The 26,567-nt window shown below is 42.4% G+C and overlaps 1 protein-coding gene across 8 annotated transcripts in view; it reads left to right on the top strand.

Annotated features, from left to right (window-relative positions):
• FOCAD (focadhesin) overlaps positions 1 to 26,567 on the top strand; it is a 311,383-nt gene that overhangs the window by 261,313 nt on the left and 23,503 nt on the right. For all 8 annotated transcript variants that reach the window (XM_053205043.1, XM_053205041.1, XM_053205038.1 and 5 more), the window contains 6 exons: positions 765 to 887; positions 1,358 to 1,435; positions 2,062 to 2,133; positions 3,682 to 3,784; positions 5,926 to 6,006; positions 24,733 to 24,861. In XM_053205043.1, the coding sequence (XP_053061018.1) occupies positions 765 to 887; positions 1,358 to 1,435; positions 2,062 to 2,133; positions 3,682 to 3,784; positions 5,926 to 6,006; positions 24,733 to 24,861 (586 nt within the window). The remainder of the gene's footprint in view (positions 1 to 764; positions 888 to 1,357; positions 1,436 to 2,061; positions 2,134 to 3,681; positions 3,785 to 5,925; positions 6,007 to 24,732; positions 24,862 to 26,567) is intronic.

The following is a 26,567-nucleotide window of genomic DNA, read 5'->3' as shown; positions in this document are numbered from 1 at the left end:
GCCGGGGGCTTGGAGAGGGAGAATAGGATGTTCTTATTTAAGGGATATAACGTTGGAGTTTGCAGGATGAACGAGTTCTGGCAATGGATGGTGGTGACAGTGGCACAACAGTGTGAATATGTTTAATGCCACTGAACTTACACCGAAAAGTGGTTAAGACAGTAAATTTTATGTTATGTATATTTTACGACAGTTAAATTGAAAAAAAATGCTCCTTCCCCATTTGGATTTTTATAGGTTTCCCATGGTCTCGATTTTGGCCATTGTGAATTATTGCAGGATTTGCTGGTTATTAGCTAATATTGCTTTGTTACTGTTTTACGGTCGTATGACTGCGCACTTAAATCCAGAATAGGTCTTGCAACGCCAAAACGTGGAGGTTTGCGTATGCTGTACTCGTTTCGGGACTTTCTCTCCTCTTGTTTGGGAGTTGACTTGGCTTGCATGATCTACCTTGGTATTTTCACCCTAATTCCTTCTGAAAATTTGGATCATTTGAGTCAAGTCTCGTAACAGTCCGGTCTTACTTTCCTAAAAGAAACCATTCACTGCAGCTGAATTCCCTAGTGAGACTGCAGTTTCTGTTGCAAACCAGAAGTCTTGATTTAAAAAAAAATCTGCAAATCTCTGATTTTCAGATGGCAGGAGAAGGTGTCAGTAGGAAAGGGAGCCCCTAGAAGTGCTTGGTTGCGGTCTATCGAGTTCCTGATCCGTTCCATTCTTCTTCTGTTTCCTTACCCTTTGTTTTTCCCTTGCTTATGCAGACGTCAGGTTTTGCCCTAGCGTTAGGAAACCTGGTTCATGGATTGTCTGTGTGTGGACACGGAAAAGCAGAGGACTTGGGCCACCGGCTGCTGCCTGCCTGGATCAGAATTGTTCTGACAGAGGTAGGAGGTCACGTCCTGCATGTTATTTTATATTTTTAAAAAGGAAAAAAGAGCTATTTTATTAGGCCACTTTAGGTGCTGCTGAGGTACACAGCCCAACAGTAAAAGAATAGGCAATTTCAAACAAAAGAGATGCAGGAACTTTTAATCCCTTATAAATGATCTATCCTGTCAACTATGACAGCTTTTTTTTTTTTTTTTTAAGAGGCTACTTTCTCAGTGTTTTCATTTTAAAGGCGCATTGGGGTTTTGAAAAATAAAAACCAACAAGAAGCCGCCTGTGATCTAATAACTTCAACCTATTACTTTATTCAAGTCTGCTGCCGTTTTTGGTTTAGGGATACGGGTTATGTTGACCCTACAAATTTAGTACCATTTTGACCCGTATTTCTCTGTGATAGAAAAGGTTTTTTTAGAATTCAAACCCAAGGACCGTTTGCCTCTTGACATATCCGATGCTTTGTTTCCAGGGCACTCCGACAATGCTCTGCCTTGCAGCTCTTCATGGCATGGTGGCCTTGGTGGGCTCTGAAGGGGATGTAATGCAGGTAAAAACAACAAAAGAAGGGAAGAATCTGAATGTGTACATAGCCACGGCAAGAGGAGCATGCCCAGTATCTCAGTATGCTAAGGACAGAATACATGGTCACAGTAATGGTTGTACTGGGCTTTTCAGTGCCTTGATGTATAGAAAATCACTCTGGGTTAAGAATTCGTTGTTAGAAATTTGTTCCCTTTTTGTATCCGGTGTAGAGGAACTAAACTTAGCTTATGTACTTTCCACAAAGTTCCCTGCTCGAGAAAAGTGACCAGATCGTCAGAAATTTAAGTCATCCATAAGAAACTCCATTTTGTATCTGTGATGTTTAAGTTTCTATCTAGTATATTAAGTCCACAGTGGACACATGTATGTTTCAGTTAACAAGTAATTCTAAGGAGCACCCGTGTCCGTACAGTGAAGGTGTGTTAAGTGAGTGCTACGGAACTGGTTCCAGGAAATCGATGATGAGTACAGCTTGGGCCCTCCCCTCAAGGAGCCCATAGCTTTTGTTTTTGAGATGTAAAGACGCAATGGCAAATTATAGCATAGCTTAGAAGATGATAGCTCATACACTGCGAATACCATCGTTTACTTTTTGGGGAATGTTGGAGTGGGTATTTCTTTTTCTTTCAGCTGAAGGCAGAAGCCATCCAGACCTCTCATTTTCAAGCCAGACTTAATGAAGTCATTAAAACTGTAACTCAGGTGAGTAGAGGGATTTAAAATCCGTGGATGGGAAAATGGATACTCCCTTTTATTGCCTTTTTCTGATGATACAGACTTTTGCTTGAAACATGGGGAGATCTCTGGTCATTCACACTGAGTCCAAGCAGCGTTTGAGAGTGGCTTATGCCCCTGCGTTTGCCAACAAACACCCACTGCCTCTGGAGAAAAAGCGGTCATGTTTGATCTAACTTGAGTTGGCATTGGTTTCCTTTAAAACTTAAAACCTGACCCTGCAAGGAGTGTTAGGTCCTAAGGACAAAGTAAAATGGAGGGTGACCAAAGGAAGGGCCCGTGTCGAAGTAGAATGGTCAAGAGGCACTAGTTCACATGTAACTGATAAAACTATTTGGGTAAATCATTGTCCGCATTCTTGGCTAGAGAACGAGTCTGTTCATCGGCTGAGAAATGATTTTATATTTTAAGATTTTTACTTTTAAAAATGTACTAATTTCATTGCCTCGAATGTGAAAGTACAAAATGAAAGAAGCTGAAAAAAATATCACTGATGGTCCTCACAACTCGAAGCAAGTGTTTGTAAAAATTGGTCATAAATCTTTTCAAGAATTCTTAGTTCCTTTGCATAATTGGCATTCTTAGTACATATAGAACTTTGTAGATGGCCTTTTCAAGTAGTCTTTTCATTTAGCATACTTTTTCTCATTATTGTAAAATACAGCTGATTATCACACCTACCACATAAACAAGTTTTAGTGATTCGTGCTTTTAAAAGCAACCATAAATCTGGGGCGCCTGGATGGCTCGGTCGGTTGAGCGTCCGACTTCGGCGCAGGTCACGATCTCGCGGTTCATGAGTTCGAGCCCCGCGTCGGTCCCTGTGCTGACAGCTCGGAGCCTGGAGCCTGCTTTGGATTCTGTGTTTTCCTCTCTCTCTGCCCCTCCCCACTCACGCTCTTGTCTCTCTCTCCTCCAAAAATAAAGAAACATTCAAAAAAAAATGTTTAAAGCAAACATAAATCTCTAAACAGAAGAAACTCTCTCAATGTACGAATACAATTCTCAAGAAAAGAATTATGCTGAAACTTAAGTTGCTCCACTTGGGAGAAAAACCGATAAATGAAAACTCTTACTGAATAAAATCCTTATGATGAGTGATAAAGCAGTAATAGAACATTACTTAGAGGACAAAATAACATCTCCTTCCATCCTTAAAGGTATTTTATTCTTAAATAACTAACACCTTTTTTTTTTTTTTCCCCACTCTCGGGACTTTTTTTCCTTTTTAAAAATATTCCTTTGAGACCAGCTGACTCGGTGAAACCTGAGACCACCAATGCTACCTCCTATCATGTTTGACTGATTGATTCGTTAATTCAGCAATAGTTGTTGATCAGCTGTATGTCCAGGGTTTAGAAGACTATGCATGTGACCTTACAACTTGTCATAGAGCTTGTCATTACCAGACAAGCTACCACCTCGTTAAAGATAAACGACTTTCTATGAGTGACCTTTTATTAAGTGGAGTTTGGATCTTGCCCCATCATTGCACTGTCACGTTTCCATCCATAGGTCATCAGCGTGTCTGGAGTGATCGGTCTTCAGTCAAATGCGCTCTGGCTTCTGGGCCATCTTCATCTGTCTACTCTGTCCTCGAGTCAAAGTAGGACCTCCGGTAAGGCTGGACTCTTAGAACACTGGAGCTGGAAGGAGGGATTGCTGACTGGAGGCCATGTACTTTGTTAAGAGCATTAATCTTTGCAGCCACCGTAAGTGGTGGCTGTTACCATCCCTATTTTACATCAGGAGAGAATGCTCTGGGGAGAGGCTTCCTGGCTTGCTCAGGATCACGTGGCCGTAAGTTGTAGACACAGCTGACCTGCCATCGCTTGGCTTCCCCAGCCCAGGCTTTCGTCCTTCTTCCTCTCTGCCTCCCTCAGAGAGGAGATTAGACATTCAGCCTAACCCCGTATTTCACAAAGCAAGCTGAGGCTTAGAAAGATTACGTGACTTCCAAGTGGCGTTAGCGTGGTGACAAATCTAGGGAGTAGGCACCGGGTCCTTGAGGCTTGGAAGAGAGTTCTTTTTATTTTTGCTTTATGGAGTTACACTTTGCGTAATACTCCAGTTTCACTGAAAGCCTCTTCATATATGACTGGATTTCTTCTGGCCCCTGTTTTTAAGAAAATAGTGGGGTAAGTACATTCAAAGGTGTGTATGAACTTGGCCTTGAAATTGAAATCCTAGCTCTTAACATAACAAGAGTTTTTTTTTTTTCCTTTTCTATTTCCATTTTTTGGAGAAAAGCAGTAAAAAAATATTTGCAGTTCTCACCTGCCTAATGTATGTTTGCACTTGGAGGTTTTCCGAGGAAGGCATCACTGCACTACACGGGGACCTAAATCTGCTCTTTGCTCTTTATAGAATTTTGACCCCCTGGCTCTCTTGGACCCAGGCCAGAGAGGTTTAGCTACCAAAGATTTCTCATTGAAACCTAGTTTCGCGTATCCCCTGACAGGTAGTCTGCGGACAGCATCACCATGAACATGTAGCACTGTAATTACTGTTTCCCTCGCTTTCAATCACTCCTTAGCTATAGAAATAGGACATGGTTCTGCAGCGCTCCCAATGTAATGAACTCGAGACAGCCGGAAGCTGTCATGTTAAATGGGGAAAAAAGAAAAAAAAAAAACCAAAAACTTAGTCATAGTGGAAACCTTAGGTAATGCTGGTTTTGAAGGGCAGTGTTCTCATAATGCCCTGGTAAAATAGCAAGTTTCCGTCAGGCGCTTGCTTTTTTACATAGACTTTTAATTGTTACGTTATGGGTTACGTGCTCTGGCCCACATATACTCAAGTCAGGTGGCAGTGAATCATCTTCTACCCGGGTTCTTTGAAACGAAATGACTGTGTGTCTGGAAAAGTACAGCGGCATGTTCCTGTTGGAATTTTCCAGTCGAGCCATTTGTTGCGGTGAAAACCATCTCATGAAACAATTATGGGGGATGGGGAGGAAAAGAATCTAGGAAACTCCCCAGACTCAACCAGCATAAAAGTCACTGCTTCACTATTCCAGGTCAGCAGCCACATCTGGTTATTCGCACGTGTTGGTCACTTAGAGGTCCCTGCTTTATGAAGTAAGAGACGGGCCGCTGTTATTACTGATGGTTGTATTTCCATGGTTCATATATCTGATTCTGAATGTCCTGAAGTTGCTCCTAGCATGGCAGTCTCAGCCTCGAAGCCCAGCAGACTCCTTGCTGACGCTGAGGCTAACTGGACGGGGCTCATTGATGTGAACATGTGGAAAATATATATATATTTTAATGTTTCTTCATTTTTGAGAGAGAATGGAAGTGCAGGAGGGGCAGCGAGAGAGGGAGACAGAGGATCTGAAATGGGCGCTGTGCTGACAGCATCGAGCCCAGCACGGGGCTTGAGCTCATGAACCGTGAGATCATGACCTGAGCTGAAGGTGGACGCTCAACTGACTGAGCCACCCGGGCGCCCCTGGAAAGGATTTTTTTTTTTTTTTTTTTTTAACCGCATCAGTAAAGTTTTCATCCCCTGTGATTTTTCAGTCTCTATTAGGTTTACCACCCAGTTTAGATTGGCTTGCATAGCCTAAGTGATTACTTCAAGGCCAGTCACTTAATCTAATAGAATTAGTTGCAACCACAGAGTATTGTGCTGAGATTAATGGCATAAACATCTCCGCTTTATCTCTAGGTTGATATGGCAGCATGAGATCATTATCTTTCCTTCATTAGTCCCACCGAGTTCACTGGTTAATTTGATCATTTTCTGTCTCCACAGTTCCTACCGACTATAGCTATTTGCCCGAGAGCAGTTTTATTAGAGCAGCCATTGGCTTCTTCATTACAGGAGGAAAAAAAGGCAAGTGAGCATGGTTCTCGAATTTTATCACTCTTTCTACGCAGTGGGTTTGTGTGCCCTGAGCCTGCTTCTGTAGAATTAATAACAAATCTGAAGGAGTGGCTATTTTCCTCTGCGAGACCATCTTTGCAACAGAAATGACCAGGAGACCAACTCCGCTAAGGTGGTATGTAAACATACACTCTGTGTAATCGTATTTGACCTTGGGGGTTGTGGGGGCGGGGGGGAGCAGGGAATCTGTGAAGACCTTAAACTTTCATTTGGCTTTTTCAAAAATATGAATGTACATTTCTTTTCTTGTCGATTTCGAACGGGTGTGACCATAAAAGAGGAAACACACCTGGGACCTGACTAGGAAGTACGCCTTCTCCCTGAACCTTGAATGATCAGTCTTTGTTGTTGGGATCACTGGCTCTAGTTCCTCATTTTAGCGTGTGTTCTTTTTCTCCGCAAACATTTGTTCTTTTGTGATTTTTTTTTTTAACGTGTATTTATTTGGAGAGAAGGAGTGTGCATGCGCATGGGGGAGGGACAGAGAAAGGGGGGGGAGAGAGAATCCCAAGCAGGCTCTGTGCCGTCAGCGTGGAGCCCAGTGTAGGGCTGGATCCCGCAAAGACCTGAGCCCAAATCAAGAGTTGGATGTTTAACCGGCTGAACCACCCAGGTGCCTTGTCCCATTGTGGTCCTTTATTGCTGCCACCCACATTAGAGCACAAGCAACCTGAAGACAGAGATTGAGTGGCTTTTTAAAAAATGTTTATTTCATTTATTTTAAGAGAGAACGAGTAGGGGAGGGACAGAGAGGGAGAGAGAGAGGGAATCCCAAACAAGCTACACTCTGTCAGCACAGAGCCCATCGTGGGGTTTGATCTCACAAACCATGAGAACAAGACCTGAGCCATAATCAAGAGTCAGACACCTAACCCACTGAGGCGCTCCAAGTGCCTTCTGTTTTTGACTGAAGTCAGAATAATGCCATATAAGTCTTAAAAATAAATGCTCTTTACTGATACACATACTCTTCAATGCTGTGAGAGAAAATGTATCTCACTAGAAAATATCTCGGCTTAGGAAACCGTTTCATTGATGTAATATTCTTTCATTGATACCATTTGCTACTTTCTCTTTTGCCTGGCCTGGTTAGGTCATTCTGGGCAAAACCATTCCAATTTTAGGGGAAAATAAAGTTTTTAAATTCAAATGAAGAAATCTGGAGAAAGCAAGTTTGATTAATGAAGGTCAAGGAAGAGTAAAATCTTACTGTTGGAAAGGACATTAAAGGTCATGTCGTCTGATTTCCCACCGGGTACAGTAATCCCAGGAGTTGCCAGATTTCAACTGGCTTCATAGTTCAGAGATAAATTCCTTTGCTTCCTCGAGTTCAAGAGATTGTACTATTATTTTAGGGTCATGAGTTAGTCTAACTGCTTTTGTATACCCTTATGAAAAATAGATAAATAGTTATGTCGTTGTTGTACGTAATATATTTGGATATAGTCATGTAATATATTATGCGTAATGTAGAGTTCACTGTTTATATCGTCATAAACTAAGTCTCTTTATATTAGATCTCATAATAGACATGTCTTCATTAGTAAGAAATTGAATTCTTACTAAAGGAGCGTCTAAATTTCCATGGCTAGAATAATTTTTGGAATACATATTTTGGCTCATTTTTCTTAGTTTGCTCCCTGGTATCTTATAAAAATTTTAAATGACGATGATGTGAGATATTTCCATGAGAAATAAAATAAAAACTCTTAAGATAAAATGACAGATACTCCTTTTCTAGTGAATAAAATGTCATGTTGACTCCCCAGATCCATATTTCTTAGCAGACATGAATTTTCTCTGAATCCTGTGGGAAATTCTTGGTCAAACATAACATTTCTGTGTTACACAGTCAAGGCACAACAGGAAATATTCTGCTCTAAAATTGAAAAATCAGGTGGAACTGGCATCAGTGATGTGATTTGCAATCTTGCTGAAAGCTATTTTCAGACAGATAAATGAAGTATTAAAAATGCCATGCTACCAATCAGATTTTGGGCATTTTCAGGTTGTGGGAGAGGGCTGCCTTCTTGTCAGGTTTGCTGACTAGATTCAGAGGAAAATCTATTCAGCCTTACACATTACTAACGATGACCCCAGAGGAGTGGGGGCCGTGGGAGGCTGACCTCCGCCTCCGAAGCCCATTTACAAAAACAAAACCAGACCCTGCTCTATGGGTCTAAATGGGGTGGCCAAATGCGGAGGTGTGCATGCAAACGAGTGTTTTCTTCTTCAATATGCCCAGCTCATTTGAATTTTAATAACTCCCTTCTGAAGCAGCTTTTGAGTTTAAATGTCTGGATGTCACTCACTAGAGCCCAGTGGGGCTGCTGATAGGAAGGATGACGACTTTGGTGAGCTCTTTTGAGGAAGAAATGGCTTTAGAGAATAAAAATCATGCGTGGCACAGGCCGGAGAGAGGAGACTTTAGGGATGGCCTGGCTTCATTGTCTCTGTATGCTATTTAATAACTCCTGAGAGGAAGAAAAATGTGATGAGTTATCCCTGATCCACACTTATGCCAGGATGAGATTGGGGACCATCAATTTTAGCCAATCAAATTTGAGATAATGAATATATTCATCTGTTTTCATTCTTCTTTTTTTTTTTTTTTTGAAGGCTTTTCTCCCTTTTCTTTTAATGTTTACTTATTCTTGAGAGAGACAGAATGCGAGCGAGGGAGGGGCAGAGAGAGAGGGAGACACAGAATCTGAAGCAGGCTCCAGGCTCTGAGCTGTCAGCACAGAGCCTGACGCGGGGCTCAAACCCACGAACTATGAGATCATGACCTGAGCCAAAGTCAGTTGTTTAACCGACTGAGCCACGCAGGCGCCCCTATTAATCTGTTTTCTAATGCTCAGGGCTTTTCTCACCTTGGATCCTCACTTTAATATTCATGTGATAGTACACACGAGATGTTGATAACATCCATTCCTTCATACAGGCCTAAATTTGAAAACCAAAACTACAAAGTGCTTCTAGTTTTTCAGAGCTTCAGTTAATAGTTTCGAATGTAACTGTTTTTTTGTTTTTGTTTTTTTTCTGCCCTGTAACATTCTCCTTTCTTCCCTAATAGCCCTGACACCCTCATAGCAGATGTCATGATCATTATTATGTATTATTTATTCCTACAGACATTTCTTAACTATGCTAGGTTTAAAATTTACTCAGAATCTAATTCATCCTATCATGGAATTATTTTTTTCCCCTTAAGGGACTCTAAATTTTGACTCTGATTTTTGCTACTTTTCTATTCATTTTTTTTCCTGACTTCTGATCTTTGCTTTTTCTCAGTCTCCTAGCCATGTTCAGATTTCACCAAGATTGTATCTGTTTCTTTGATAAAACACTTAAAATATATTAGAAGTACTTAAGAAAAGTAATGATTCATTTTTGCTACTAACACCACATATTTCTACCTAATAATTTAGGATTATTTTTCTTATCATTCTCTTCCTGGGGAATTCGACCAGCTTTCTAAGCCTGTATTGTTCTGTTAGGCTTTAAAGTTCACATTAAGAAGTATTATTTGCGGAAAGTTATTTAAATCCTTTTAATAAAGTCAAGATGAATGGCATTTCCTTTTTTTTTTAATTTTTTTAAATGTTTAGTTATTTTTGAGAGAGAGAGAGACAGAGTGTGAGAGGGGAGGGGCAGAGAGAGAGAGAGAGACATAGGATTCGAAGCAGGTTCCAGGCTCTGAGCTGCCAGAAGAGAGTCCAGTGGGGGGGGGCTCGAACTCACAAACTGTGAGATCATGACCTGAGCTGAAGTCAGACACTTGACCAGCTGAGCCACCCAGGCGCCCCTGGCATTTCCTTCTTGATAGGAATTCATTGGTCAGTGATCTATGTGCAAAGTACGGGGTTCTTAAATGAACTGTAGATAGACATATTCTCAGTTGATCATTTTGAACCAGCAGAAGATATATAACCATCAGATATATAATTTTGAACCAGCAGAAGATGTAATTATATGATGAGTCTAGTCAAAAGCAGGATTAGTAAACTCTGGGTGTAGAATAAACAATATGGGAAAGCTGTCCTGTTTTTCTGATGAAATTACGGAGTTGATTACCGAGAGTGTGTTAAAGCATTTTAGTTTCGTGATAGTTTACCTGTACAGATCTTTTAACAAGTATTATTAAAAATGAATACTTGTATATAACACTAAGTTCAAAAATGGTATAAGGAAGAAAAAAGAATCTCCTATAATCTCACCACCCAGAGATAGCCACAATAGATATTCTACCTTACGTCCATCTAGATGTGTGTGCATTATGTGATATTGAATCATAACATGTATATTATTTTCTTGCCTTCTAATTTTTTAAAAATTTACTGACTTCTCATGTAAATGGACAAAGTCACCACCTCTCTCCTCCAGAAAGAAGCTTGCGAGAAGATGTGAAAAGAATCCCTGCATTTGTTCCTAGGATGTGTTTTGGGAGTGTTTGATTGCTATTTTTGATTGTAAACACCATCAAAAATATTTGGAAGGAAAAACGTCACCAATTGCCCCATGACTTTCTAACCACTATTATCATTTTTGAATTTTACTTTTTAATTTGTTTTTATGCACACGTAATTTTTGCATACTTCCCAGTGTACGTATGCTTTGAATCTTTTAACTTCTATTATTGACATTTCCCTGCGTTTCATATATCTCCATAATTACCACTTTTAAATGACTGTAGAGGATTCGATCGAGTTGATGGATCATAATTATTTTAGCCATTTATCTATTGGTCATCTGAAAAATTGCCATTATGGAGAACATCTTTATGTCGCTCTTCTGCATAAAGGTTTTCCTTGGCTTCTTTGTTCTTCAAAAGGGTTGTGCCAGGTTTGGGTACCTCAGCCCTGGACGCATGTGCAAAGCAGGCGATCACAACAGAGGTTAAAGGCATGGGGGTCAGGCTGCCAGGGCTCACACACTGCTTTACTGTGTAATTTCAGACAAGCTGCTTACGTCCCTAAGCCTCAATTACTTCTGTAAAGTGGAGAGAATAATTGAATCTTTATAGAGTTTTGATAAACATTATGAGTTTATGAGTCACTTTATGTAACAGTGCTTAGAAAACAAAATAAAGGGGTGCCTGCGTGGCTCAGCCAGGTATGCATCCGACTTTGGCTCAGGTCATGATCTCACGGTTCGTGAGTTCGAGCCCCGCGTCGGGCTCTGTGCTGACAGTTCGGCGCCTGGAGCCTGCGTCGGATTCTGTGTCTGTCTCTCTGCCCCTCCCCTACTCGCCCTCTGTCTCTCTCTCAAATATAAAAACGTAAGAAAACAATTAAAAAAAATAAAAAATAAAGAGGAAACCCTTTCTAGCTATCATATTACAAAGCAAACCAATATATAGATAAACATGATTACAATAAAAAATCCATCAGGTATAAAATCATACCTTGACACTGCTTTAATTAACCTTTCATTTCCAGAAGGAATGAACATTTTTGCATATATTTACTGTCCAAGAAGTTTATTTTTTTTAAGTTTATTATTTTTTTTTTAATGAGACAGAGGGAGGGGGAGAGAATCCCAAGCAGGCTCCACGCTATAAGCGCAGAGCCAGATGCAGGGCTTGATCTCACAAATCGTGAAATCATGACCTAAGTCAAGATCAGGAATCAGACGCTTAACCAACTGAGCCACCCAGGTGCCCCCAAGGTTTACGTTTTAATTAAATTTTAGAACACTTATTTTTTTAAATGTGTACTTTTTTCTTTTTCTTTAAAGTAAGCTCTACACCCACTGTGGGGCTGGAACTCACAACCCTCAGATCAAGAGTCACATGCTCTACTGATGGAGCCAGCCAGGCGCCCCCAAAATTTGTACCTTTTTTTCTTTTTGTTTTAAAGTAATTCCAAACTTACAAAAAAGTGAAAACTGCCAGAGAACCCTATTCAAGTTTCAGCAACTGTCCAAGCGATGTCTTTAGCAGAAAAAGAGTTTAATCCGGAATATCACACTGCACTTAGTCTGTCCCACCTCCAGTCTCCTTCAATCTAGAACACTTCTCCAGTCATCGTTTGCCTTTCAAGACTTGAAAGTATTTTAAGATTAGCAGCCAGTGATTTTATTTAATTTTTTTATTTAATTTATTTATTTTATAAAGTTTTTAATTTTTTAAGGTTTATTTCTGAGACAGAGACAGAGTGAGAGCGGCAGAGGGGCAGAGAGAGAGGGAGACACAGAATCGGAAGCAGGCTCCAGGTTCTGAGCTGGCAGCACAGAGCCTGATGTGGGGCTCAAACTCACAAACTGTGAGATCGTGACCTGAGCGGAAGCCGGCTGCTTAAACGACTGAGCCGCCAGGTGCCCCAGCAGCCAGTTATTTTATAGAACACTCGGCTGTTTGGATCTGCCGGTTTGCCTGCGGTTGCTCATGTGAGGGTAGGTCAGTCATCCTTGGCAGGAATATCACAGACGCGGAGCATTGCCCCTCTCACGGCATCCCACCAGGGGGCACATGGTATCTTTCTGCGCTGGGGATGTTGATTTTGATCTCTTGGCTAAGGTGCTATGTTCCAGGCCTCTCCACTAGTAAGTTCTCCTTTCCCTTTATCATCAGTAAATATTCTTTGTGGAGCTGTTTTGAGACTTTAGGATTATCCGGTTTTTCATCCTGCTTTTGCCCATGAGTTTCATTGTCCATGAATGTTTTCTTGCCTCAATCATTCCTATGATGTTTGCCACAAGGTGATTCTTTTTTAATTTTTTTTTTAATCCTTTTTTTTGAGAGAGAGAAACAGCATGTGAGCAGGGGAGGGGCAGAGAGAGAGGGAGACACAGAATCCGAAGCAGGCTCCAGGCTCTGAGCTGTCAGTATAGAGCCTGACGTGGGGCTCCGACTCACGAACTGTGAGATCATGACCTGAGCCGAAGTCAGACACTCAACTGACAGAGCCACCCAGGCACCCCTGCCAAAAGGTGATTCTTAAAATTCCCTCATTCCATTTATGTTTTTCAGTAGGCATTCTATAAGGAAGAGCTGCCATGTCCCTCCCTCTCTCTCACTCTCTCTTAGTATGGACTACTAAAATTTTACTTCGTGTAATTATTTGTTACTCAATTATTCATTATTTCATCCTTCATATTGTTCCATAGTGAGAGCCTCTTTACATTGGCTTTGTGTCCTTTTGACATGGCCCCATCATTCCGTGAGGACTTCGGTTGGTTGTGGCACAAGACATTCTAGGCTCATCTTTTTTCGTCTTCAGTCCCGTAATAGCCGGGTAGGTCAGGTTCCTTTCAGTGGGGAATGTTACTTATTTATTTTTTTGTTTGCTTGTTTATTTTTGAGACAGAGAGAGCAAACAGGGAAGGGGCGGAGAGAGAGGGAGACGGAAACCCAAGCAGGCTCCGCACCATCAGCACAGATCCCAATGCTCATGGGCTCGAACCACCCACAGTGGTTCCCTGTGCCGCTCAGGCACGCCGGGAACAATACTTAGAAGCAAAGATCTGGGCACAAATTCTCCTTGGTACTAGAGAAATCCCTGCTCTCAGGCTCTTTCAGTGGACAGTTAGGAAATAGACTCTCTCTCTCTCTCTCTTGCTCTGTCTCTCATGTCTATATACATTTCTAGAGCTATATATATTGAAAGTCATGAATTCATAATATCTCCAATTCCAGTTAACATCACACATTCATTCTCCTTTTCCCTCTTTGCGTATTTGTAACTTTCTTCTCGGACGGTAGTAAGAAGCCTGGTTCCGTTATTCTCCATATATCTGCTCATTTTTGGAGGCCCCTGTTTGAAGACAATCTGCCGTTCCCGCTGGGCCAGAGCCCTGTGGAAGTCGCCTTTCTCTCTCAGGTCCTGATTGCCACTGGGTGGCCACCCTGCTTGGTGGCCTTCCTGGGGCTAAGGGGCCCAGGGACGTTTTTGTTCCTGATAACTCTGAACGTCGTGAAAGTACTGTTCACAACATCCTCCCAACTCTTAGTATCTGACTGACCGATCAGAATTATCACCTGTTTCCAACTACCATTTTGATTTTAGAGTCGTTTCTGGCAAGGGACCAAGCATCTCCTCGTCTCCACAAATAAGCCATGCTGTAAATATCTCTGTCGTTGTTTCCTAAGGACTTTCATCTGGAAAAATCCTTGTCATCCTTTCCATCTTGGTTTAAACATCCTTTCTTCAGTGGGGGAAGAGGGGGGATTTGTGACATTTCCAGACTGGTTTAGGTTTCTTAGGTTACACTTTCTGATATGTTGTTCGTAGTTCTTTACGTCTGAGCCATTATTTTCTTCATTATTTGTGGTTCTTTGTTTCAAGTCTGTCTTTCCCATTAGACTGTAATTTCCTCAAGGGCAGGAGGAACATCCGTGTTTTATCCTCAATGCTTAGAACACAGTACTTGGCATTTACTAGTGTTCAAACACTTGTTGATCTGCAGCTCTGAGTGTGCGTGCGTGTGTGTGTGTGTGTGTGTGTGTGTGTTGGATAATTCCACGCTAAGTTGCTTTTAAACAGCACTGAAGATGGAGAAAGCGAAGTCATGCCCACACTACACAAACTGTCTCTTGTGGTGGGCAAGAGACAAGCAACTGGCTGTCAGCCTACTACTTACTACCAGACTTGCACTGGAGGGTTTACACATGTGCGTCGTGGCATTGAGATGTGATCCCCTGTGTAGCCAAAGTATGTGTGATAATGGGTCCTGTTGTAATGCATTATGTTCGGATATGCCATTTATATCAAGGTCCTTTGAGGCTGTCAACTGGATGAGAGATTTAAAGCAAGTTTGTATCTGGATTTTCAAACATCTGGATCCCATTAACAAGTACTGTTAGGCCTTCTCAGTTCCAAAGCCATTGTCTATAAAGCATTCCACACTTTCCTTTTATCTAAGGCACTTGCCTAAAAGACAAAGCACTGCAAGGAGGGAGCTAATCATTCCCGTCACTTGGCTTTGGGTTCCTGTGTCCGACGCTGAAGATCTCCGGGGAAGGGACCACGTGACTCTCTTCTCCCATCGTGGGACTCCCTCTCTTTCCATACCTCCCCCCGCACGAGCGAAACTGCCAAGTGTTTCCTCCATTCCTAACAGTTACTATAATTCCTTTCATTCCAGTCATGTCAGAATTAGTTCCCTGTAAATACAGCGGAAAATTTTGTGTGATTCTGGTTATGCTACTCAGTAGCGATGCTTTGCCCTTTTAAAAGCGGAAGATTTATTGTGTCATAGCACTTACTTGATTTTCAGCCCTGGGTTCCATGTTACAGGTTCTTCTTGTCTCTGACACTTGCTGTGTATCAGGTCAATACGGAAGCAACATGCAAAATGGATAGTAAAGTGCCATTATTAACGCAGGCTCTGTTCTCCTGTCAAGGGAGAGCTCGTTGTCTAAACAATAAAACATGGTGCGTGTGTGTGAGTGTGCGCGCGTGCGTGTGTGTGTGTGTGTGAGAAAATGGTCATATTTCACACTGGGTGCTAGTATTAGAGGACAGGGTGAATGCCTTCCCTGATTCCCTAGATCCTCTGGAAACTGCAAAATTTCTGTAGTGAATTCTGTAGAAGGACCTGGAATAACATCTTATGTAATTTTGAAAACTCTTGATCTGAGAAAAAATGTAAAGGAATCTGCTTGTGAATTAATGATTTCCAAAATAGATTTGGATTCATGTCCTTAATAGGAGAGAAAAGCAGTTCTATGCACAGATACTTACTGTACCGTCTGCCAACCCATCAAGCCATTTCTAAGATTCACACACCAAAATTACCCCAAAAATGTGGCTTAAATTTTTCTGGGGGTGTGTGAAATCAAAGACTCCAATTTGCTGCCTATATTGTATAGGGACAGTCACCCGCTGTGTGTAATCAGTAGACAGTTATGTAAATAGCCAACCAGTTGATTCCTATCACAGCGTTTTTATTTTGATCATACCTGATTTTGCCTTGTCTATCTATCCTCTTACTTGAATATAAGCTCCACTAGTGAAGGAATCTACTCTGTCGTGTTGAATACTCTCTTCACTGTCTGGAACAGTGCCTGGTACCTGCTAGATACTCAGTGATTGAATGAATGAATTTTTTTATGAATATGTTTACTTTATTTATCTATTTATCTATGTATGTATGTATTTATTTGTTAGAAATTCTCTTTGTAATACCAGTGGCACATTCCCTGACTCCCTGCACTCCTCATATTCCATCTTAAGATGGAATAGACGGGGCGCCTGGGTGGCGCAGTCGGTTAAGCGTCCGACTTCAGCCAGGTCACGATCTCGCGGTCCGTGAGTTCGAGCCCCGCGTCGGGCTCTGGGCTGATGGCTCAGAGCCTGGAGCCTGCTTCCGATTCTGTGTCTCCATCTCTCTGCCCCTCCCCCGTTCATGCTCTGTCTCTCTCTGTCCCAAAAATAAAAAATAAAAAAACGTTGAAAAAAAAATAAAAATAAAAAAAAAGATGGAATAGAAATAAAGCTTCAGTTACTGGTAACACAGCTTAGGAGAGTATTGAACTTTAACCTTTTCAAAAAGCCAAACCGTGTCCGTTGGAGGGGAGAGAAACATCACTGGGAGGTACACTTCTAGTTTTACATTTCTAACTTGGCAGAGGCTTGGGTCCGGGGGTAGATTAATTGGTGGCTAGCCTGAGAAAACATGCTGATTGTTGAAATGGCTCTAGCTGGAAATAAGAGTGTCCAACATCAGGAAAGGCCTGGGTTGTAAGTGTGGCTTTACTTGGTCAATATACGAATAGTATGTGAAACTGTGAGAGTCAAGTGGAGGCAGGCAGCGAGACTCAGCCAAGAGAAACCCAGAAGCGTAGGGAAGCATTTATTTCAAGAACGAGGGCATGATACAGTTGTATGTGGGAAAGTATGACATGAAAGATTGGAAGAAGTGTCCTTGCATATGGCATTTAGAGAGCAATCGAAATCTTTGCAAGGACAGTTCAAGTGGCACGAGGACCGGGAGCCAACACGGATAGCAGGCGCTGAGCCTTTTTGTCACTCTTCCTTTCAGGGGCTGCACAGTGTCAATCTCTGTCATGGATTCTGCGTTTTTTTCTCTCCAGACTGCTTCATCTATTTCTATGCTTCTTGGGCTTTGTTCTTTTATTTTTTTTTATTTATTTTTTTTTTTGTAAAACAGAACAGAATTGACAGTTCTAACCGCTTTGAAGTCTACAATTGCGTGGCATTTAATGATTCTTAGCGTTGTGCCACCGTCACCGCTATCTGGTTCTAGAACATTTTCATCACCCCAAAAGGAAATCTTGTACCCGTTGAGCAGTTGGTCCCCCATCATTCCCCGTTTCCCCCAGCCTCCAGCTACCCCTAATCTACGTTCTGTCCCTATGGATGTGCCTGTCCCATAAGTTTTATTTAAATGAGACCATATGCTGTACGGCCCTTTGTGGCTGCATTCTTTCACTTTGCATAACGTCTTCAGGGTTCATCCGTGTAGTGGTAAGCATCAGTATTTCACTGCTCTTTATGGCTGAATAATAGTCCATTCTATGGATATGCATTGTTTTTGCTTTGTTTTTTAATCCGTTCATCAGTTGATGGACATTTGGATTGTTTCTGCCTTTTGGCTTTTATGAGTGGTGCTGCTATGAAGACTTGTGTACAAGTCAGTGTTTGAACACCTGTTTTAAGTTATTTGGGGTATCTACAAGAGGAATTTTTAGGTCATACAGTAATTCTGTGTAATTTTTCAAGAATCTGCAAAACTGTGTTTCTGCAGTGACCGCACCTTTTTATATGCCTACCAGCAATGTATGAGGGTTCCAATTTCTCTACATCCTTGCCAGAACTCGCCCTTCTCCATCATCATCATCATTTTCCTCCTGTTGAGTGTGAAGCGATACCATTTGGTTTTGATTTGAATTTCCCGAATACCTAATGGTGCGGGAGCATCTTTTCCAGTACTTGTTAGCCATTTGTAGCATCTCTTCAAGTCTTTGGACCATTTTAAAAATTAGGTTCTCTTTTTGTTTTGGAGTTGTTTTTTTTTTTTAATTTTTTCTAACGTTTATTCATTTTTGAGAGACGGCGAGAGACAGAGCATGAGCGGGGAAGGGGCAGAGAGAGGGAGACACAGAATCCAAAGCAGGCTCCAGGCTCCGAGCTGTCCACACAGAGCCCGAGGTGGGGCTCGAACCCACGAACTGCGAGGTCATGACCTGAGCCGAAGCTGAGGTTTAACCAACTGAGCCACCCAGGCACCCCTGGTTTTTGAGTTGTAAAAGTTCTTTGTATATTCTGGATATTAGACCCTTATCAGATGTGTAACTTGGAAATATTTTGTTGTGTTAGGTTGTCTTTTCACTTTGTCAATAATATCCTTTGATGCTGTTTTGATTATTGTAGCTCTGTAGTAAATTTTGAAATTGGTATGTATGAGTTCTTCAGATTTTTCTTTTTCAAGATTGTTTTGGCTGTTAGGAGTCCCTTAACAATTCAATGTGAATTTGAGGACCAACTTTTCCATTTCTGCAAAAAAAAAAAAAAAAAAAAAGAGCCATTGAAATTTGGTAGGGATTATGCCAAATCTGTAGATACCTTTGGATAGTATTACGTATTCCAGTCCATGAACCTAAGGTATCTTTCCCCTTATGTATATTTTTAATTTCTTTCTGCAATGTTTGTATTGTTCGGTGTATGTGTCTTTCACCTCAGTTAAATTTTTTTTTAAATTTTTTTTAACGTTTATTTATTTTTGAGACAGAGAGAGACAGAGCATGAACGGGGGGGGGGGGGTCAGAGAGAGAGGGAGACACAGAATCGGAAGCAGGCTCCAGGCTCTGAGCCATCAGCCCAGAGCCCGACGCAGGGCTCGAACTCATGGACCGCGAGATTGTGACCTGAGCCAAAGTCGGACACTCAACCGACTGAGCCACCCAGGCGCTCCAACCTCAGTTAAATTTAATCCTAGGTATTTTATTCTTTTGGACACCATTGCAAGTGGAATTGTTTCTTAATTTCCTTTTTGGATTATTCATTCCTGAGATACAGAAACACAACTAAATTTTGTGTGTTGATTTTACCCCCAGCAACTTTACTGAACTGTTTTCTATACGTAGAATCATGTCATCTGTAAATACAGGTAGTTTTACTTCTTTCCAATTTGTATGCCTTTTATTTCTTTTTCTTTCCTAATGGCTCTGGCCAGAATGTGCAATACAAAGTGGTGAACGTGGGCATTCTGGTCTTGTTCTCTATTGTAAAGGAAAAGCTTTTAGTCTTTTACCGTTGAATATAATGTTCACTGTGTATTTTTTACGAATGCCCTTTATCACGTTAAGATGATTCCATCCTATTCCTAACTTTTGGAGTATTTTTATCATGAAAAGCTGTTGGACTTTATCAAAAGCTTTCTGTGTCAGTTGAGATTATCATGTGTTTTCCCCCCTTCATTCTATTAATGTGGTAAATTGCATTGATTTATTTTCTTATGTTGAATGACACTTGCATTCTTAGCATAAATCTTGTGTGGTCATTATGAATAATCCTTTTAATATACCGTTGGATTCAGTTTGCCAGTGTGATAGTGAGAGTTTTCACATCTATATTCATAACAAATACTCATCTGTAGTTTTTGGGTTTTTTGTGTTTCTTTTTTTTTTTTTTGTTAAATGTTTGTTGTGGTTTCTTTGCCTTTGGTGTTAGGTTAAGGCTGGTCTCATAGAATGAGTTACGTGCAGTTGAGGAGCGCGTAGGTGGCTCAGTTGAGCATCTGAGTCTTGATTTCAGCTCGGGTCACAATCTCACAGTTCGTGGGTTCAAGCCTCATGTTGGGCCCTGCACTGCCAGTGAGGAGCCTGCTTGGGATTCTCTCTCTGCCCCTTGTTCCCCCCCCCCCCACACACACACACACACTCTCTCTCTCTCTCAAAATAAATAAATAAACTTGAAAAAAATTGCAGTTGACCTTTGAACAACACGGGTTTGCACTGCACATGTCTACTTATATGCAGATTTTTTTCATTAAATACAGTACAGTACTGTAAGTGTATTTTCTCTTTTCCGTAATTTTCTTAACATGTTCTTTTCTCTAGCTTAATATACAAAATATGTATTAATCAACTGTTCATGTTATTGGTAAGACTTTCCATCAACAGTAAGCTATTCGTAGTTAAATTTGGGGAGGAGGCCAGAAATTATATGTGGATTTTTGGCTGCAAAAGCGTTAGCACCTCTAACCCCTGTGTTATTCAAGAATTAACTATATTCCCTCCTCTCCTGCTTTTCTTGGGAAGGAATTGAGGATTGATGGTAATTCTTTAAGTGTTTGGTAGAATTCACCAGTGAAATCATCTGGTCCTAGACTTTTCTTTGTTGGGGCTTTTTGTTTCTTTTTCTTTTCTTTTTTTAACGTGTATTCATTTTTGAGAGAGAGAGAGAGCAGGGGAGAGGTCGAGAGAGAGGGAGACACAGAATCGGAAGCAGGCTCCAGGCTCTGAGCTGTCAGCACAGAGCCCGATGCGGGGCTCGAACTCACAAACCACGAGATCATGACCTGAGCTGAAGTCAGATGCCTAACCGACTGAGCCACTCAGGCACCCAGGAGCTTTTTATTTCTATCTCTTTCCTGGTCATAGGACTGTTTGCATTTTCTGTTTTTTCTCGAATCAGTTTTAGTAACTTGTGTGTTTCTAGGATTTTGTCTGTTTCATCTAGATTATCTAATTTGCTGGCACACAGTTTCTCATAGTTTCCTGTTTATAATTCTTTTTGTTTCTACAAGGTAGGTAGAAATGTCTTCACTTTTATTTCTGATTTTAGGTATTTCCATCTTCCTTTCCAGTCTGTATAACTTTTATTTCCTTTCCTTATCTTCTTGCATAAGCTAGCACTTTTAATATAATATTGGAAAGGAGTGATGAGAGGAGACATCTTGACTTGTTTCTGATCTTAGTGAAAAAAGCTTCTATTTTTAACTATGAAGTATGATGTCAGCCTAGAGTTTTTTGGGGAAGCTCTACTCTATTCCTAGTTTGCTGAGAGTTTTTTATCATGAATGGGTGTTGGATTTTGTCAGATGCTTTTTCTGCATCTATTGATATTGTTTGTGTGATTTTCTTTGTTAGCGATTACTGATGTGATGGGTTATATCAGTCGATTTTTTAATGTTGAGCCAGCCTTGCATATCTGGAATAAACCTCACTTGGTCATAGTTTATAATTCTCTTTATACATTGTTAGATTTATGTTGCTAATATTTTGTTAAGGATTTCTGCATCTGTGTTCATGAGAGATATCGGTCTGGAGGTTTCTTGTTTTATCTTGGTCTAGTTTAGTATTAGGGCAATGCTATCCTCAGAATAAGTTAGGAGTATTCCCTGTGCTTCTGTTTTCTGAAAGAGAGATTAGTATAATTAGTATACGGAAGAATTAGTGTAATTTCTTCCTTAAATAGTTGGTATAATTCGGTGAACCCACCTGGGCTTGATACGATCCATTTTGGAAGGTTATTAATTTTTTTTAATGTATAATTTTTTTTAAAGCATATGTTCAATAGTGTTATGTTTATTCACATTATTGTGAAACCAATCTTTTTCATCATGCAGAACTGAAATTCTATACCCATTAAATAATACCCTTTCTCCCTCCCCATAATCTCTGGTAGACACCATTCTATTTCCTGGTTTGGGGTTGTTTTTTTTTTTTAAGTTTATTGATTTATTTTGAGAGAGAGAGAGAGAGAGAGAGAGAGAGAATCCCAAGCAGGTTTTGCACTGTCAGGGTGGAGCCCGATGCGGGGCTCGAACTCACGAACCACGAGGTCATGACCTGAGTCTAAACCAAGAGTCAGACACTTAACTGACTGAGCCACCCTATTTTCTGTTTCTATTAACATTGACTACTTAGGTACCTGATATAAATGGAATCATACGGTATTTGTTTTGTTGTGACTGAGCTATTTCACTTAGCATAGTGTCTTCAAGATTCATTTATGCTATAATGTCTGACAGGATTTCCTTACTTTTTAATGTTGAAACTAATTTGTATATATATGGTATACAGATTGTGAGTGTTCCACAAGATGAGCAAACATTTCTTAGAAATTTCCACTTGATAAACAAGCAATGTCTTGCCATATGAGTAGTACGTGACGCTGAAAATCACATGATCCCAACTGAGACAGTGATTCTTGAAATTCACTTTGATATACACGTACTTTGGATTATAAGCATGTTTCCTGAATGGACTATGCTTGCAAACTAAGGTTTTACTGTATGTGTAGATACATATATATGTATATACACACATATGTACACATTATGTATTTTGCTTATGGACACATAAGCACATTTTGCTTATCCATTTACCCATTGATTGATATTTGGGTTGCTTCTACTTCTTGGCTGTTGTGAATAGTACTACTGTGAACACTGGTGTAAAAACATCTCTTCAAGATCCTGCTTTCAGTTCTTTGGAGTAGAGACCCAGAATTCTATTTTTGATTTTTCGAGGAGCCATCATACTGTTTTCCATAGCCGTTCTACCATTTTATAATCTCACCAACAGTACACAGCGGTTCCAATCTCTCCACATCTTCACCAACAATTGTGGAGTGTTAAATAACTTCCAAGATGTTATTTAAATTCAAGTTAGTTAATATATAGTGTAGTATGGGTTTCAGGAGTAGGATTCATTGATTCATCACTTTCATACATCACCCAGTGCTCATCACAACAAGTGCCCTCCTTAATACCCATCCCCCCAACCCACCTCCCCTTTCTTTCCTTTTTCTTTTAAAAAAAAAAATAGCCATCCTAATGGATGTGAGTGAAGTGATATGTGGTTTGATTTGCATCTCTCTAATGCTAAGTGATGTTGAGCATCTTTTCATATTTTCATTGGTCATTTTTGTATCCTCTCTAGAAAAACTCTACCTCTGCTTCTCCTTCCCCATATGCAGCATCTGCTGGTTCTGCTTCTCCTCTTTCTCTGTGCTTCTCCTTTCTGCAGCTGTTTGTCCTTTTACAGACTTTGCCCAGCTTCTGTTTCCCTCTGTCCAGTCTCTCCTGATTCTGCTGTCTTTTCTGCCTCAGCTACTACTGCTCCTGTGCTTCTCCTTTTTATGGTGTTTGTCCTTTTGCTGATTCTGCACCCACGTCTGCTTCCCCCGTGTTCAGTACCTGCTGATTCTGCTGCCTTGTCTGCCTCAGCTTCTCCCTTTTCCCTTGCTTCTCCTTTCTCCAGCTGTTGTGCCTTTTGCTGACTCTGCCCCGCTTCTGCTTCCCCGTCTTAAGTGCCTGCTGGTTCTGCTGCCTTGTCTGCCTCAGCTTCTCCTTTCTCCCGTGCTTCTCCTTTCTCCCGTGCTTCTCCTTTCTCCCGTGCTTCTCCTTTCTCCCGTGCTTCTCCTTTCTCCCGTGCTTCTCCTTTCTCCCGTGCTTCTCCTTTCTCCAGCTGTTGTGCCTTTTGCTGACTCTGCCCCGCTTCTGCTTCCCCGTCGTAAGTGCCTACTGATTCTGCTGCCTTGCCTGCCTCAGCTCTGCTTCTCCTTTCTCCCATGCTTCTCCTTTCTCCCGTGCTTCTCCTTTCTCCCGTGCTTCTCCTTTCTCCAGCTGTTGTGCCTTTTGCTGACTCTGCCCCGCTTCTGCTTCCCCGTCTTCAGTGCCTGCTGATTCTGCTGCCTTGTCTGCCTCAGCTTCTCCTTTCTCCCGTGCTTCTCCTTTCTCCCGTGCTTCTCCTTTCTCCCGTGCTTCTCCTTTCTCCCGTGCTTCTCCTTTCTCCCGTGCTTCTCCTTTCTGCAGCTGTTGTGCCTTTTGCTGACTCTGCCCCACCTTTGCTTCCCCTCTTTCACTGTCTGCTGATTCTGCTGCTTATCTCCTGATTCTACCCCTGATTTTCCTTCTCCTACTGATGCTTTTCCTTTTACTCAGTCTGCTTCTCTTGCTGCTGATGCTGATTTCCCTTCTGCTACATATGTTGATCCGGCTGCTTTTGCTTTTCTCCTTGCTCTTTTACCTTTATACACATCATTTCCGGCTTCCTTCAGACTTCACTCTTACATGGCCCTTCATGGCTCCTCAAACCCTGACTGTGCCTTGTGGCTCCACTCATACCTGCTCTAGTGTCTCATCATTTCAGTTGCAAATTAACCCGCACCTGGGGGAACAAAAGAAGAGTATGTTAAAGCCATAGCCCCATGCCATAGATAGCTGGTTAGCCTATGGATTAGCTGTTACGGAAGGCACTTCCCTCTGGAGCTGTCAGCCGTGGCACAGGCTGGAGAGTGAAAGCAGCAAGTCACATAGTACACAGCACGACCACTGTGGGCCACAGGGATGGAAGGACTTCACGGTCACTAGAAGGGACTATGCCTGACGAGGCGGCAATGACCTCCTCTTCTGGAAGTAGATTGGGGAGTGAGTAATGGCGCAGCAACGTGGATGAGTGACTCTTGTTAGAAAGCTGGATGAAAAGACAAAGAGCGTATGGAGGACAGTCAAGTAGTGACGTGGACCATTTCTGTCCAGACAAGAGGGAAAAACCAGAGGCAAGTGAGGAGGAGAAGAGCAGAGGAAGCAGGGTTTTGTAACGGAGGGGGTTGAGACTGAGAGCACAGAACTGAAGGACCGACCATAGTTGAACATGTGATCCCAAATCCTTTGGCACTGGAAGAAAAGGAAAGCTGGCATTTCCGCCTCTCATGATGCTGCCGAAGCGTTTTACTAGTGTTTCCCTTTCTGTTGCAGGTCCTGAGTCTGTGCCTCCTTCCCTTCTCAAAGTCGTGATGAAACCCATCGCAGCTGTTGGAGAGAGCTACCAGTTCCCCCCCGTGAGCTGGGCCGCGCTCCTCTCGCCACTCATGAGGCTAAACTTCGGTAAATATCAAGTGTTTTCAGGCCTTCGGACTCCGCTTTTAGGACGTGACCTGAAGAGAAAAATAGATTCTGGGTCGCGAGTGACGGCGGCCGGAGAGACCTTTGCGATCGTGAGGTCCATCGGCTTGGGTGACCATCTGGGCTCCTTTCCCTGAGTCACTTTATAGGTGGCTGAGGCCGAGGGGGAGGAGTTCCGATGACACGGGCCACACGCACGCACCGAAACGAGACTGGACGGAGGCGGGCCCGTTGCTGGGCCGCGTGGCACAGGTCGTAGAGAGAGCCCGGTTTGATGGTCATCGGACCGCGTTTTCGGAGCTCTGGGATTCAAGGAAGCCCCCCCCCCCCCGGGGGAGGGTGGATTTGTTCTCTGTTGCTGTGGTAACAGACCTGGCAGCCTGAAGCTGCTTGAAGCTGTACAGATGTATCGGCTTGGAGTTCTGTGGGTCCGAGGGCCAGCGTGGCTCCCGCCGGGCCAAAATCAAAGTATCGGCAGAACAGCATCCTTCCCTGGATGCCCTGGGGAGCGCTACGGCCTGAGCGATTTCGTCCCCCCGAAACTCACGTGTCGACATCCTGATCCCCGGTGTGATGCTATTGGGAGGTGGCGCTTGGGGAGGTGATCAGCTTGTGACTGTGGAGCCCTCGTGAACGGGATTGTCGCCCTTTATAAAAGAGGCCCCACCGCGCTCCCTTGCCCCTTCCACGGTGCGAGGACATGGCTAGAACTGGCCGTCGGCAGCCAGGAAAGCGGTCCCGCCCGAGCCCCCCATGCTGGCACCCTGATCTTGGGCTGCCAGCTGCCAGGGCTGTGAGAAATCAGTTTCTGTGGTTTATAAACCACCGAGTCTGTGATGTATTGGGATAGCAGTCCGAACAGAGTGAGACAGGGAGAATCCATTTCTTTCGCGCTTCTAGAGGCTGCCCACGTGCCTTGGCTTGCCATCTCCCGTGCTTCATCTGCAGAGCCCGCGTGGGAGGGCCGAAGCCTTTTCACGCTGTCCCCTTTCCGGTGCTCTACAACCAGGAAGGGTTTTCCGCATCAAAGACTCGTGTGATTCATGGGTCCCTTTGCACGGTCCAGGGCAACCTCCCCATCTCTCGTCCTTATTCCCAATCACATCTGAGAAGCTCCTTTGCCAAGCAAGGTAACATGTTCCCAGGTTCCAGGGATTAGGATGTAGGCATCTTTGAGGGCCGTTGTTCTGTCTACCACAGATTCTTTGTGATGAGAGGCAGAGGGAATGCACACCCCAGCAACCTCTTTTGTGGAGTTAGTATATGCACATTTAATCCCATGTACATCCCCCCCCCCCCCCACCAGCCCCGATCTCAAGAAAAAGTGGCATTGGTCGGGGGGGGGGGGGGGGGACAATTTTTTAACAATGCTATAATATCGTGTGTGTGTGTATGTGTGTGTGTGTGTGTTTGCCTACTATTGTTTACAGTACGGTGCTCATGATATACAAAACGCCTCATAAACCATAATTTATATGCAGCTGAGAGGTTGCTCAAAGATGATTCTGACTCTGTACAGTTTTTCACTTAAATGCTTTCAGTTGAACCTAATACCTGTGTAAGATATGACATCACCGATACCGTGTTTCTGGAGATTTCATTAAAAATTTTGTTCTCCTGGGGCGCCTGGGTGGCTCAGTCGATTGAGCATCCGATTTCAGCTCAGGTCAGGATCTCGCAGTTTGTGA

This window comes from Acinonyx jubatus, chromosome D4 (genome assembly GCF_027475565.1).
Source record: "Acinonyx jubatus isolate Ajub_Pintada_27869175 chromosome D4, VMU_Ajub_asm_v1.0, whole genome shotgun sequence".
In the NCBI taxonomy this organism is placed as follows: domain Eukaryota; kingdom Metazoa; phylum Chordata; class Mammalia; order Carnivora; family Felidae; genus Acinonyx; species Acinonyx jubatus.
Note: the sequence above shows the minus strand (reverse complement) of the source record. Positions and strands in the feature narration are given on the sequence as shown.